The following is a 14,417-nucleotide window of genomic DNA, read 5'->3' as shown; positions in this document are numbered from 1 at the left end:
TTTGACATAGATATTAGTATTTTTTTTAGTTTTACCGTGGTGCGCATGCACCAGGAATGAAAACCCAACGTGGTTTCGCCCCTGCGCCTCACATTGGTTTCAGCCCACTGTTTTGTACTCGCCGCAGTAGGCGGTTTTTATCAGATTCAATTCCACAGCAACAATGCATGGTCGTACTTTTGGTCTATACTCTACTCGCCACGTGAGTGAGAATGAGCGAGAGAGAGTGTGTATATAATATCATCCGCCTTAATTTTAGGTTGTCCTATGTCTAGGACTCTTTTTCTCTTAATTAGGAGATAGAGAACTATATCTCAGCCTATCAATGCAAGTCATCGCCATCCGTGCTCTTTCCTAGGATCTTTCCTAAACCTTTTGCTCCGATCCACTTTCGAGAGCAGCACGCCCATCCGGAGGCTCACATGGCCCGATCCATCGAAAGGCCTTGGATTTGCTCGAGAGAGTCTATCCTCTCTCCTTCGCTGGCTATGATTAATTATATGCTGACACGGCGTGGCATGAGCCTAACAGTAAAATAGGGGGAAAAGGAAAGACCACATAAACTATTGCCACCAGTCGCGGGTAGGTAGCGACCTAGCGTGATTACTGGCTGCCTATATATACCTCCTCTCAACGGCGAGCACACAACACTTGATTCACTTCTTACTCACTAACACACACACACACACACACACACACACACACACACACACACACACACACACACACACACACACACACACACACACACACACACACACACACACACACACACACACACACACACACACGTATCCCATCCCAGTCCCAGTGTCCCAGTGTCTGATCACACTTTCATCTCTAGCTCGACCGTGTTGATCGCAAGACGCAAAGTAACAGATACTAGCACGATCGCTAAAGCCAGTATGTTTAATCCTTGTAAGTATGCATACATGTCACATGCATTATATATGCAGCACAGATAGTTTCAATAATTAAGGGACGCGCATTTTCGTCCGTATCATTAATTAACTAACTTTGTTTAATGTTTCACGACGAGCAGTGCAGGTGATAGCAGGATTGTTCCCCGTGATCCGGTGGCTGGTGGACCTCTGGAATGGATGGTCGACGCAGTTCCTTGTGCTCTTCAGCCTCACGCTGCAGTTCGTCCTGCTCTTCCTCGCCGGAGTCCGCCGGCATAAAGACGGCGGGAAGAGGATTTTCATCATCTGGCTGGCCTACCAGCTGGCCGACTACACCACGACGTACGCTCTGGGAAACCTCGCCGCCGTCAGCGCTCTGCACGGGCACCAGCTGGTGGCGTTGTGGGCGCCTTTCCTGCTGCTCCACCTCGGCGGCCCGGACAACATCGCCGCCTATGAGCTAGAGGACAACAAGCTCTGGGCGCGCAGTACCCTAACCGTCGCCGCGCAGGCCCTGGGAGCCGGATATGTCCTCTACAAGAACAAGAACATCTCCAGCGGCGGCACCTTCTTCTGGTTGGCGGCCGTCTTCATGGCCGTCGTGGGTCTCGTCAAGTCCTGCGAGAAGATACTGGCTCTCAGGCGCGCCAACTTAAGCATCATCCGGGATTCGATGAAGACGGAGACATCGGCCAAGTGCACTTTTTTCCTCGAGGTCGAGGACGATGCGCCCCCTCGAGGGGGATTCAATGAGGACGGTCGTAATCGTGCCCGAGTGGAAGAATTCGTCAAGAAGCGTGCTCACGCCCTGTTCCACTTTTGCAAGTCCGCCATGGTTGATTCTTCAGTCGACGACAACCCGCCGCTGCTTGATAGCTTTAGGGACCATGGCATAAGCTACAGGTGGAAGCTGATTGAGACGGAGCTGTCCCTCATGTATGACATCCTCTACACCAAGGCGGCCGTGGTCCACACCCTGCCCGGCTACTGCATCCGTGCCGCCTCGTCGCTCGCGGTGGCCGCCTCGCTCCTGCTGTTCCGGTTCAGCAACAAAGCCGGCTACAGCAGGGTCGACGTCGCCATCACCTACACCCTGCTGGGCGGCGCCTTGCTCCTGGAGACGACCTTGCTGCTGACCGCTCTCCTCTCCACCTGGACGTTTGCCTTCCTGTGCACCACGCGGTGGAGCCGCCTTCGGCACGCGATGCTGTGCTCTGGAAGGTGGGACAAGCTCCGCCGTGTGGTCGTTTCCCTCCACCGGCTAGCCTACGCCACGGGCATCGCTGTCTGCTTGAGATTGTCGAGGAAGTGGCAGGGCACCATGGGGCAGTACAGCATGCTGGACAAGTGCACACGCTGGCGCACAGGCAGTCCTCCTCCTCTCTCCGGCGTATGGGCTTGGGCGGTGCTAGGCCTACTAGGCCCCCGTAGCGCGTGGAGTGTTGAGGTTCCGGGGAAAGTCAAGGACCGTGTGTTGAACCATATTTCTAGCATTGCCAGGGGGAATGACATCAACACGCTGGGGTTGATCAGGAAGAACTGGGGCGAGAAGGCACTGAAGCCCTACGAATCTATCGCCGAAGTGGCACGCCTCGGTGCTGAGATCCAGGAGGCCATCGTCGTCTGGCACATTGCTACTGATATTCTCCTCGCAAAACTTGGGAAGCTCACCGTCAGGATCGAGCAGCAGGACGTGCTCGACCTTGATGTGGGGGCAATCAAGGCAATCTCCCAGTTCATGATGTTCCTCCTCGTCAAGCGCCCTGCTATGCTCCCCGGCCTTGCCCAAGTCAAGCTGTATCAACGGACGGAGGAAACTCTGGCCAAAGAATGGGGAGATGCCGCCGCCGCCGACAAGCTAGCCCCTACTCTCAAGCCGCCTGCAAGCTGGATTCACAGTGTCTGTACAATGTTCATGGAACAACTGCGTTGTGGTGGCCCCAACTCTGATCCTCGGCTCCAACGTAGAGAGAAACTTGCCAAGTGGCTGTACGAACACATGCCCGAGTTGGACGAACATGGGAAAAGTTCTCGTGTGAGATTCGGGATCCAACTCGCCAGAAGACTTTACGAGAGGGAGAAAACGGAGAAGGACTCGCTGCAAATAGTCTTAGCTCTGTGGACAGATATTCTAGTCTTCACGGCCAACCGGTGCAGCAGGGAGTCGCATGCCAAGCAGCTCAGCAGAGGTGGCGAGTTAACAACACTCATATGGCTCATGACAGAGCATCGTCACCGTCATGAAGAGTCCGGCTAGAACGGGGGTGGATCCAGCAGAAAATTGTACGAGGGCTGTGAGCGAATATTCTAAGTAGCACCTTACATTCTGGGCTCTAAAATTTAACAGCATTGTGCTTTCAGTGCTAGGTGACATTCCCATCGACGGTAAGACGGTTGTGGTGACTTCATCAATCTCGAGAATCTGTCAGCTCAGTCTTCGAACATGCTCATAGGGGTGAGTATGAGTGCATTGTGAGTGACTGAGTTGTACATATTATGTAATCACAAAAAAGAATAAAGATGCTTTGTTCAGCACTTCTTGCATTCTTGCGTTTGTAAACTTTATTCTTCTTATTAATGAATGCCAGATAATGCTTCGGATCTTAAAAAAAACACTTAGGATGCAGTGAATTATTTTTTTCACTTGGATCTCTTAGATACGTTACGAACCGTAAGACTATAATTTGTTATGTCCAAAAGGCCACATCAATAAAATAAAAATAAAATGATGAATGGATCTTCTTCTACAATACATTTCCTTCGTTCTAGGATATAGATACGTTTAGATTCAAACTTTGTTCCAATCATAGTTGCATTTGGAGTTTCAACAGGTGATTTGAACAACAAATGTCTAAGATTAATATTCCTGGTCTCTAGAAATTAATGGTCAAACTAATAATCCCTATGAGGTTTTCATATTGTTGTTTGGAAGCGCCACATAAGCAAGAAAAAAAATAATATGGTATTTGAACTAATCTTCCAATACATAATTTCATGGTGGAATTTCATAGGCTCTATATAACATTTAAATTCATGACTCATCATGTGTTGGTATCCGTGTAGATATAGTTTCATCTATATGAAACTGTTTTTTCTATCTTATTAAATTTGATGCCATGCCATCTAAAAATCCTACTCCATCCATTCCATAATCATCTAAAAATCCTACTCCATCCATCCCATAATAAGTGTCCATATATATGATTCAAAGTTTATCCCAAAACAAGTGTCCATCTGGTTTTCCAATACAACTCTCTTTTATATCTCCCCTCCTTGTTTCTTGTGCACTCTCTAATTTTTCATCACTCCTTAATTCACGTGCCCAACCTCTTTCTGAGGCAAATGGATTTCTTATGTAGTCCAACATGCTTGATATATTCATAATTTTCTTGATATAAATTTTGATTTTTCGGTTGCAATAACACATTTACGGTTATTGAATCTTTATTTTTCTGTTTCAGCCTATTTCGAGTAATTTTCGGGGTAAAACACAATTTACCGATCTAAGAAATACATTTTCCGGTTCCAGATCCCTGAATAGAGGTGTGTCATGTTCTTTTCCGGTTAAGATTACAAGTTTCCGATTTGATGAATATCTTTTGTCGGTTTCGGATTGTTCTTTTCCGGTTGTGATAACCATTTTCCGGTTATAGAAATATTTTTTCCGGTTTCAAATCCCTGTTCATAGGTTTTTCCGGTTGAACAAAGAATTTTTCGGTTTGGGGATTCCATTTTCCGGTTTTAAATCCCTATTCATGTCTTTTTCCGGTTGAACAAAGAATTTTCCGGTTTCAGGATTCCATTTTCCGGTTTTAAATCCCTGTTTATGGGTTTTTCCGGTTGAATAAAGAATTTTCCGGTTTTGGGTGGGGGGCTAGCGTGGGGGGTGGGGGGGTGCTGGATAATAATCTAGCATCCAACGCTCTAAATAGCGCCCCTATATATATATATATTAATATTTATAGTATAAAATTATAGAATTTTTCAATAAATTTAAAAAATAAGAGTCGTCCATCTAACAGAATTGTACGGTGGTCAAAGTAGAAAGTTCCTCATAAAATTAATATAATTAGATAGACCATCCACTCGGTGGCACGGCTAACTCATGCTTGCGGTTGCGGAGCGAGCTATGTGGCGGCGATGCAGTGTTCCTTGCGTGTGTATTGGCGTGCTCTTGCGCGCTTTACTATCTTCATGCACTTAGATGGGATGCTGGGCTCGTATTTCTGTTATGAATATAAATTCAACGATCTATCTAATAATATTAATTTTGTACCACAAATATTAATATTTTTAATATATTTAGTCAAAGTTGTTTTTCTTCGGAAGAGAAATGATAGTTATTCAGGGACGAAGGGGTACTTCCTTGTGCCTTCTATAAATAAAATATTACATATAACTGAACATTTTTTTCATTTATACAATCAAACAGAATAAAACATTTTTGTTTGCGCTGGTGCGTACCGCTGAATCCTTTTTCTTCTTCAATTTGCTTGCCAAAAACGTCTTAGCAGGCCATGTTGTTGGGCCTGTGCGAAGGAGGTGCAACGCCTGTGCTCAGTTGGTCCATTGTATTGCAGGGAACGACTGAATGACTGATACGCATCGACTGCTGGGACCAGGAGCAGTCACGGAGGGCAACGTCAGGTAATCTGATTCCGATCAGTTTCTCCAATTCAGTTGGTCCAATTTCCAAACCGCGCTGCGTGAACCAAACAATCACACCGCTCGTTGTTTTGAAAAAAAAAAACAATAACACCGCACACCGCCGTAGGTCTGGCATGCGCCGCACACTGTAGTTCGAAACGCACGCCCCAACTATCCAATTGTTGGGCAACCGTTTTAGTTGCGACAGCGGCTCTGGCAGAAGCGCCAAACACGCCCTAGCGCCATGATATATAAGACTGAACACTACTGTCAATGTGCATAACCCAGTAGCCGAAAGAAGATCTGAGACATACAATAAGTATTAAATCAAACTACGACCCTATAAGTGTTCCAGACAAAAGAAACCTATTCCTCGGGTCCAATCCTTGCTTAGTCACATTGCATCCCCACCTGCAGTGGAAATAATAGAATTAATAAGACAAGTTTTCATGGGGCCGGGTAAACAAATAACAAGGGGGTCAAGCCAATCATGATAAGACCAATTGCCAGGAACAATAATTTTACTGATCATCTTTCTATATCGACATATCAGTTTGAAAAATCATAGGCAAATTCCTACTGGCCACAATCTGGAGAGGACCAAAAACAGAATGGTTTGGCTTACAACTCATAGGGGATGCCAACTACTACTAAAATCCGGGTTAGGAAACAAGACAGCGCCAAGTGGGAAAAAAAATAAAAAACATATGCTTCCATCCATATCTCGCCGTTGCCCTGATTGTTCAAGTGAGGAGACAAGAAACTCAAGTGTTTCTTGGTTCTTACATAGCAGACAACATAGTGCCAAGCATGACTAGTATGTGAACATGTACAAATACATTAACAAATGTCCAGAAATAAAATGATGAAAACAAAAACATCATGCACTAGTCACAGCTATGGTGAGTAATCCGCCAGACCAGGAAGACATACAATTATGTGCACCTATGGCATGAAAGAGAGATAGTATTTTACACACCTTTGGAAGGAAAGAATCATGCAATATGCTGGTCATAACATCCAAGGCTTTTCCTCGGATCAAGCTGCCTCTCTTCAGCTCATGAGATTCAGACAAGGACATGGTAACAAGCTGGTTCTCTCTCTTCATCCAATCACACATCTTTTTGGCCTCACTTGCCATAGCCTTGAATTGAATACAACCATCAGTTTGCGACCAGTGCCAATATGAGCAGGTAATTTACAGAAAAGAAATGGATCGATACTAGTTAAAGTTAAGCACATATTGACAGGAGGCAGGTTGGCACTAACCATCATTGCAGCAGCAGAGACCATAGATTGATTTCCTGCGAGTGTGAGGTCCACAAGGCCCAAGGCGCACATGCGGATCACACTGCTCAGCTGGATGATGTCGTCATAATGCTTAGCACCTTGCTTCAATAGCTCACACATCAGGTCAGCCTCCATGGTAATACACTAGAAACCAATGCTAAGCATTATTAGTCAAAAAAACCATAGGAAGAATCAAAGAAAATACCCTATAATTCTACCCAAAGAACTAGTGCTTTACTGAAGTACATGTGCTACTGGGTTGGATAGGACCAGTCCAAGCTAGGAGAGTAACATTTAAGACTAGGGTCCATAAGGCCATACATGAATGTTGTGCAATAAATCCTACACACAAGTCAATATAATATATATCCTTGCCATAATTAAAAGTAGCAACAAATGCTCAAAGTTCAAGCCTTCTAGGGAAACACTCAACGTTGTTTGGACATCCAATGAGTGAGATAGGCAAGGATTTCAAGTACTTCTCAGTGGGAGTTTCATGAGTTTTATTTGCATTTAATAGTCTGCCACATATGCATTTTTGATGACATGGCAATGAGTGAAGAAATGAGTTTCATGGGGATGACTGGACACGATTACCAACTCTCTCTCTCTCTCTGAGTCTTAAAATTAAATGTCTACGAAACCATGGAATGAAACTTTGCATTGAGAGTGGGTGTTGCATCAAGTTTCAGTTCATTCTATATGACATGGCGATCTTGGAAGCAACACAATGAAACTCTCAACTGAGACTGGCCTAAAGCAAGAGTGGAATCAAGACTGGAAACCTTGAAAAATGCTATTAATTCTTACAGCTCGTTTTCAAAATTTGCAACAGTTGTCCAAATTCAAACATCGTCCAGGTAGTATTTCAAGATCAAGATTACATGAAAGAGAGAATGATTACCCTTAATTTGTGACAATGAGTAGCTTATCACAATGATAACAGGACAGAGACAAAGGTTTTTCATTTTTCCTTGCCTCCAAGCAGAATTTCAATTCCCCATTCCCTCACTTTAGCTATTTTTTTTCTTAACAGCAGAATAAATTCAGCCACTTGGTTTCAGAAAGGAATAGTAAACATCCAGCACAAATTACAGTGGTGCAATACAAAAAAACATGTTTTGTTTGGTTTGTTCAGGCAAGGTAGGGACACATACCAGAAAAGCAATGGTAGAAGGAACAGACAACTCAACCCCTGTGCTGCCGATTGCAAGTGCACGCTCCTTGATCAGGGTACTCTCTATGACAGTGCTGACTGCAATGGCATCATCCAGGGTACACCACACTGGACTCGTCTTCCACATGGAAAGGAGTTCCTCGGTTCCTCCTCGATCTTGAGACACTAATAATTGAAAACGTTTTGAGTTGAAATATGTTATGCAAACAGTTTCAATTAGATAATCAGTGGTTTAGTAAAGATGCAAGAGGGTTACTTACAGATTTGCAAATAGCAGAGCTGGCGATTTGTTGATTTTGGCAGGCATGAGCAATGAAGTCATAAGCATTACGTTTGTAATACTCCTCCAGATGGCTGCTACAGTCTTCATACCACTTAATGTCACTGTGAAGTGGTACCAACCCTTCCCAACCCCATATTTTATCCAAAAGATCTTCTGAAAACACAAAAACAGCATAACATATGAAATGTATTGCAAGGGGAATATGAAATCTCATAGCAACTATAACTTTAGTGATTATCTTCTTTATTACCTTCTTTCATCTTCCTCTTATTACTCTTCTCACCACCACTAATCAGTTTCATATACTGAGAATTCAATACATCTGAAACGCCACCCCTGGTGATAATACAATGAAATGGCATGATTTCAGTGCTTCTCATCAGGAAGTAACAATCTAATTATCTTAGACCACATACAACTGCATCAAGAAGGAAGAAAAAACAAATGGACCATCCGTACCCTGTGGTGCTTGCTGCTCCATCAGCAGCAACGCCATTCCCATCACCACCAGGACCATTTCTACCAGCAGCTGAAGACTTCTCTAGTATGTCAACCACAAAATCCAAAGTTTTGTACCGGACTAGGGGGCTGTCCCCAATCTCATCAGGTACAGGATCATCAAAGAAATCAACAAGCTTGTTATTTTCACGCATCCACATACACAACATTTCGGCTTCCTTTGTCATACCCTTAAATTGAAGCCACCTGTCAGTATACAGTTTGTGCCGATAAAAGTAGTAGTAAAGACAAAATTGTGCAAATCAAAAGGCGCAAGAATGGATGGAAGATACTACAAAGTTTGACAAATGGCCCATATAGTTCATGTGGGATCATCGGTTTGACAATTGGATGGATGATAATATTAAGTGGATTTTTAAGGCAGGCACGTACCAACATAACAGCAGAGGCAGAAACAGAATTGTCCGAAGTGCAGTTCATAAGGCTCAAGGCACACATGCGCATCGTTCTGCTATGGTCGATTAAGTAATCATGAACGGGATGAGCACCACGCCTCAGCAACTCGCACATCAGGTCAGCCTCCTTGGCAATACACTTGAAACCATAGTCTTGCATAAGTAAAATGATCATAAAAAAGGCAAGCAAATAATTCATATACCATCCCACTCTTCAAGGCGAATTTGGGTGCTAAATTATCCTTTACAAAAAGGAACCCACCGATTTCCTCCTAAGTTGGTCTACATTTCTATAATGTAACCAGATGTTTCAACTATTTTACTAAGGTGTAAGCACCAAGTAGGATAGTGTTCGATTGCCAGTCCAAGATACCGCCATAGAGAAAGAATGAAACAATAAAAATTGAATGACCAGGACAGATTGACCACCTTGCAGCTACTCCCTACTCCCAAGAGGTACACACGGTAAACAAATGCTTCAGCTAGCTACAAAATAACTTATTCTGTAGCCACTTTCAGTTACGACAATTACTATGCTGATTTACAAGATTATAGTAACTCCTTACTATGCGATTTACTATAAAATGTTACGGTATATCCCCATGTGTTATAGTAACCCAACTATCGTAAATAGAGGTGGCTACAGAATAACTTATTCAAGAAAAATGTTTGGTGTGCTACAGGGGTGAGGAACATACCAACAAAGCGGCACCACAAACATCAGAACCTGCTGTGTGGATCACTGAACATGCACGCTTGTGGATCAGGCAACTCAGAATGCTTGATTTCCTCATCTGCAAGTGTCTCTCCTCTTCAGGTTTCACCTGGATCTTCAACTCTGATACAAGTTGCTCCTCATTGTTGAGACACTGCTTGATTGAAACCATGAGACAGTCAGTCAATTGCTCGATCCTAAAAAAAATAATCGATCGTTCCTAAAAAAAATTAAGTTACCAAAAACAACGTTTTACTTACAGTCTCAGCAAGAGCAGCTACGCTGCTGTCCTTAGTAACTGCATGCACATTGTGATGGTGATACTCTTGAAGGTATGTGCTATAGTCAGACCACGATACGGAAAGTCCCTTTGGTAGCAGTTTGTCCCATCCCCATATTTTCTCCAACATATCTTTGGAAACAAGTAAATAAAAAACACACAGTTAAAGAAGAGTCGATAGGAAACCATCATCCACAAGGATATGATGGTGGCATGCTCTTATTCATGTTTGTATATATTAAGTAGATATAAGGAAAAACTAACGGGGAAGGAAGTACAATAGCGACAGGGCAAAGCAACGTATGTGTAACAGAAAATGCGGGGAGCATGAAGAAATCTACACACCAGCACGCAGAGCGCAAGTAGCCCTTGAGTAATAAGGGGGGAAAAGAAATGATAACAAGCTATGGATGCTAAACTTCACCATGGTATTTGACAATTGCTGGTATAGGCATCTCTTTTCTGATTATACCGTACTCACGCTCCTCCTCCATCTCTCCGATGAGATCGGCAAAATACTCTCTTTCTAACTGCTCTTCGCTGAACCCTGCCTCGGCCGGCTTCTTCGCGAGGTCTGCCTCGGCAAGCTTCTTCGCGAGGTCGTCGGAATGCCCCGCTGACGGGAGGCCGTGGAGCTCCATGATCGCGCCCCGCGAAAACTTGCGGCGCCTCCCGCAACGAAAGGATGGAGTGGGATGGATTTGAGTTCGGCCGGAGGCAGGTTTGGTTTTCATCGAGGGGGAAGCGAAAGCGACATCGGCCGTCGGATCCGCGAATGGACGAGATCACTTCGCTGCTAGTTGGGCCTACTGGTTCCCGCAGTCTGGCGAAGAAAGGCAGGCCCAACAACCTCTCTGTCTTACTTGACGGGTGACTTGTTCGCTGTGCCGGAGAGGAGGAAGAAGGGTGGGAGGTTCTAGTTCAAGGTGATGCAGAATTGCAGATCAGCAGATGGGCAGATGTCAGCTCAGCTCCTCTGCACGTAGTTTCTTCGCACACTAAATTAAACTTGCAGACGAATAACAAATCCCTTTCGGTAATTCGGTCCGTACGCAACTCTAAACGATCGACCCAATCCGAGTCGGACTTGGCTCGGTTAGCCATCAAATACGAGGAATAGCATCGATCGCAGTCACGGCCGGCCAATCGCTTTCTACCGATATGCCGATCACCTTCTCCTTCAGCTGCTGCCCCGCCCCCGCTCAGAGCTCGCCACCCTCCGTGCAGCCGCACGAGGGGGAGGAATCGCCGTCGCCGGCGGCGCGGCGCGAGCTGCACCTGCTCGAGGACCACCGCCCATGGGAGATGCTGGACAACATGGCGCTGGCCATCATCGACCACACGTACGCCGCGCTGCTCGAGATCCTCGGGCACGCGGTGCCGCCGCCGGAGGGCGGCGACGGCGGGCACGTCACGGTCAGCCACCTGTTCGACGCCGCCGCCGACCCCGCCTCGCCGTCGCCGGCGGAGCTCCGCGTCGAAGCCAGCGCGCGTCACTGCCGCATCGACGTGGTCACCGGCGACGCTGACGCTGCCGGCCGGGAGCCCGCGAGGCACGCCTTCCGGTGGCAGCGGAGCTGGCCGCCGCGGCACCGCCTCGGCCGGGCGAGCATCAGCGCGTCCCCGGGCGCGCTCTGCCTGGCCCGGGCCGACGGCGGCGGCCGCGGCGACTACTGGAAGTGCGCGGACGACGGCGTCGGGCCGGACGTCTCCGGGAAGGGGCTGCTCGGGGTGCTGGACGCGATCAGGTCGCGCCTGGACGCGGCGGCCCGGCTGGAGAGCAGGCTGCTGGAGATCGCGAGGGCGCACCGGTACAGGGGCGGCAAGGTGAGGGAGATCCTCGCGGCGCGGACGGCGCTGGAGGACATGAGGCGGGCGGTGGACCTCGGCTTGATCGCGCGCAGGAGGAGGTTCCAGAAGCGGCCCCGAGTCGTGGTGATCACCTACCGTCCGGAGGCCGCCGAGATGGATGTGGAGGGGGAGGACGAGGCAGAGGAGGTGGCCAAGAGGTTGAAGACACTGCACGTATGACAAGAGGGCATGCAGCCTTGAACGTATGACAAGATTTGATTTCCTTTTTATCCGTGGTTATACACTGGTCGCCAAAAATACTCCAGTGCTCAACAATAATGCAATCCTCCAGTAATAAAAATGGCAAAGGAAAACAATTGGTGCTTCTTGTAATGCATTTCATTCAGGCTTTGAGCTGTGGAAGGGGAGTATTCCACAACTAACCAAGAACCTCATTGGATATTTCACAAACTTATAAAGATTATAATCTTATTCACAAACTTATAAAGATTAATCGTATGAACAACATATGAGAGAACAGGAAAGACACACTAAAGACAACGTTAAGATTCTACAACTGAAAATAGGAGTATAGCAGGGTGCTGGTATACACTCCATGATATAGGATAATAAGAAGCCATTCGACGAAAAGTTTAAGACTATTGATAATATTTATAGTGCGTTTTGAGTTGTGAAAGAGGAAGAGAATCACTCCACAATTAAACAAAATACTTGTGGATCTCTGGTGAAACCCTAAAGACTAATCATGGATGAGAGAGCAGGTAGACAAAACTGAAGACAAGGTTACAACAGTAGAGTATACTGATTCATGCTTTGACGTTGTCTCGCGGTAAATTCTTCATGATAGCAATGAGCTGAACACAGGATTGAGAGAACTCGATATGGCAAAGATAAGGGGAGGACCAAAATTTCGGTCACACTCACAGATCCTCAACGTCCTGTTTCGATGATGCTGGGCGACCTTCATACTCCAACTTCACCCCTAAGCTTGCAGTGATAACCCTGAATTTCAGCCTTATCTTCTCCATCACGTCTTGAACTTGTTCATTCTCCGGATCAGAGAGCGGATAGCTGCTCACCAGCGCGGCTAGTTGCTCGATGTTCTTCATGACCCTAGTTGAGAACACATTCTGATCAATGCGAGTTGCAGACGTCCACACATCCACACAGCCCTGATAGAAACCCAGTTCTTCACCGACCTGGAAACCCATCTTTAAACCAACCTGCCTTCCATCTTCCTTCCCTGATGACAGGCCATCATGATAACCATTTTTGTAGCCCTCCTGGTAATGTGTCTCATCTAAGAGTACTGATGGTTCAAGAAAATCAGCATCATTTTGAGGTTGCTGGTCCATAATGATCAGGAGCCTAATTTCACTATACAACAGACAGTTCTTCAAAAACTGTTATTCCAAAAGGCCTGCTTCATTGATAAAACAAAAGGATGAGGATAATAAAATCAATGAATACATATTACAAGGAGAAAATAGCCATAGTGTTGTAAAATCAAGAGAGGGAAACTGCAGATGTATTAATGTCTTCTCTAAAATATCACCTACATGTTGATACGGAAATATACAAATGATACATTAAAAACTTTCAAATTCAGGAATGGGCTGCTCGGGGCAGCGCGCATGACTGGGAGCAGTCACATCGCACAAGCCCCTCCCACTCCAGATTTTTTGTTTTGGGCCTAAATCAGCCCAACAAATAGGCCCACATGTGTAATCCAGTCAAATTTGTTCCAGAATAAAATTTTTTGTTCCAGAACAATTTTTTAGTTGTTCCAGCAATACAAAAAATTTGTTCGGGAATAAAAAAAATTTGTTCGAGAACAAAAAAAATAGTTATTGGGCCTTGCGTGATGGTTTGACCCAGTCGCCCGAGCGACTCCTAATATTTAGGGACACACCAGATTCATTCTTACTATGGAAATTCAAAAGCATATTAATGACTGTACATGTACCAGCAAGTAATTTTGTACCTAGTAATAGCTTTCGTAATTACATATAATTCTGATGTGTGATTGATTATGACTATATAATTCTCATGTGTGATGTCGGAGTGACTTGTAGAAAGCTATTACTAGGTGAGGGGCGCTGGGTCGGGGCGGCGACGGCTGCGGCAGTGCCTTCGTGGAGCTAGGCTGCAAATAGAGACCCCAAGCATCAGAAGCAGGAGGACAGTTACAATAAAGCAGATCGTCGTGCAACACATCCGTCCAACAAAGGGCTAAATCGCACCTGGGGGGGGGGGGGGGCAGCGGCTCGGGGAGGCGATTGGAGGGGCGGTGCCTCGGAGCGGTGAGGAGGGGCGCGACGGAAGGCGAGCGAGGGGCGCTGCCTCGCGGCGGCGGCTCCGGGGAGGCGCGGATGGCGGCGCAGGAGACCCCAACGA

At 46.1% G+C, this 14,417-nt stretch overlaps 3 protein-coding genes across 7 annotated transcripts; 1 reads left to right on the top strand and 2 right to left on the bottom strand.

The window, feature by feature from the left end:
• The first annotated feature begins 711 nt into the window (after nt 1–711).
• Nucleotides 712–3,300, top strand: LOC120690115. Its single transcript, XM_039972639.1, has 2 exons — nt 712–918; nt 1,043–3,300. The coding sequence occupies exons 1-2, from the start codon at nt 906–908 to the stop codon at nt 3,157–3,159; spliced, it is 2,130 nt and encodes a 709-aa protein (XP_039828573.1). The 5' UTR covers nt 712–905; the 3' UTR covers nt 3,160–3,300.
• Nucleotides 3,301–5,645: 2,345 nt separating this feature from the next.
• Nucleotides 5,646–11,042, bottom strand: LOC120690075. Of its 2 annotated transcripts, none has more exons than XM_039972602.1 (11): nt 10,633–11,042; nt 10,189–10,340; nt 9,912–10,082; nt 9,191–9,352; nt 8,759–8,988; nt 8,550–8,635; nt 8,277–8,452; nt 7,997–8,181; nt 6,819–6,996; nt 6,529–6,693; nt 5,646–5,960 (listed from the first exon to the last, which is right to left on the bottom strand). In XM_039972602.1, the coding sequence occupies exons 1-8, from the start codon at nt 10,940–10,942 to the stop codon at nt 8,080–8,082; spliced, it is 1,389 nt and encodes a 462-aa protein (XP_039828536.1). In that variant the 5' UTR covers nt 10,943–11,042; the 3' UTR covers nt 5,646–5,960; nt 6,529–6,693; nt 6,819–6,996; nt 7,997–8,079. The 2 variants fall into 2 exon arrangements, with proteins under 2 accessions (XP_039828536.1, XP_039828529.1); XM_039972595.1 differs by having other exon boundaries at nt 6,819–6,983.
• A 1,574-nt stretch (nt 11,043–12,616) lies between these two features.
• On the bottom strand, nt 12,617–14,249 carry LOC120690092 (protein LTO1 homolog). Of its 4 annotated transcripts, none has more exons than XM_039972616.1 (2): nt 14,107–14,249; nt 12,617–13,443 (listed from the first exon to the last, which is right to left on the bottom strand). In XM_039972616.1, exon 2 carries the CDS (start codon nt 13,373–13,375, stop codon nt 12,941–12,943), a length of 435 nt encoding a protein of 144 aa, XP_039828550.1. In that variant the 5' UTR covers nt 13,376–13,443; nt 14,107–14,249; the 3' UTR covers nt 12,617–12,940. The 4 variants fall into 4 exon arrangements, with proteins under 4 accessions (XP_039828550.1, XP_039828543.1, XP_039828566.1 ...); XM_039972609.1 differs by having other exon boundaries at nt 12,617–13,440; nt 14,107–14,247; XM_039972632.1 differs by having other exon boundaries at nt 12,617–13,440; nt 14,005–14,138.
• Between the last annotated feature and the right edge of the window lie 168 nt (nt 14,250–14,417).

Source organism: Panicum virgatum, chromosome 2K, assembly GCF_016808335.1.
Source record: "Panicum virgatum strain AP13 chromosome 2K, P.virgatum_v5, whole genome shotgun sequence".
NCBI classification, from domain to species: domain Eukaryota; kingdom Viridiplantae; phylum Streptophyta; class Magnoliopsida; order Poales; family Poaceae; genus Panicum; species Panicum virgatum.
The sequence above is the reverse complement of the archived record's forward strand: the minus strand, read 5'-3'. Positions and strand labels throughout refer to the sequence as shown.

Coding starts and splice junctions, on each gene's coding strand:
- LOC120690092 (XM_039972616.1), bottom strand. CDS start 13,375: ATGGACCAGCAACCTCAAAATGATGCTGATTTTCTTGAACCATCAGTA.
- LOC120690075 (XM_039972602.1), bottom strand. CDS start 10,942: ATGAAAACCAAACCTGCCTCCGGCCGAACTCAAATCCATCCCACTCCA. Junction 8,989..9,190: donor CTGCCTCTGCTGTTATGTTG/GTACGTGCCTGC, acceptor CTTCAATTTAAG/GGTATGACAAAGGAAGCCGA. Junction 8,453..8,549: donor TAAGAGGAAGATGAAAGAAG/GTAATAAAGAAG, acceptor TTGTGTTTTCAG/AAGATCTTTTGGATAAAATA.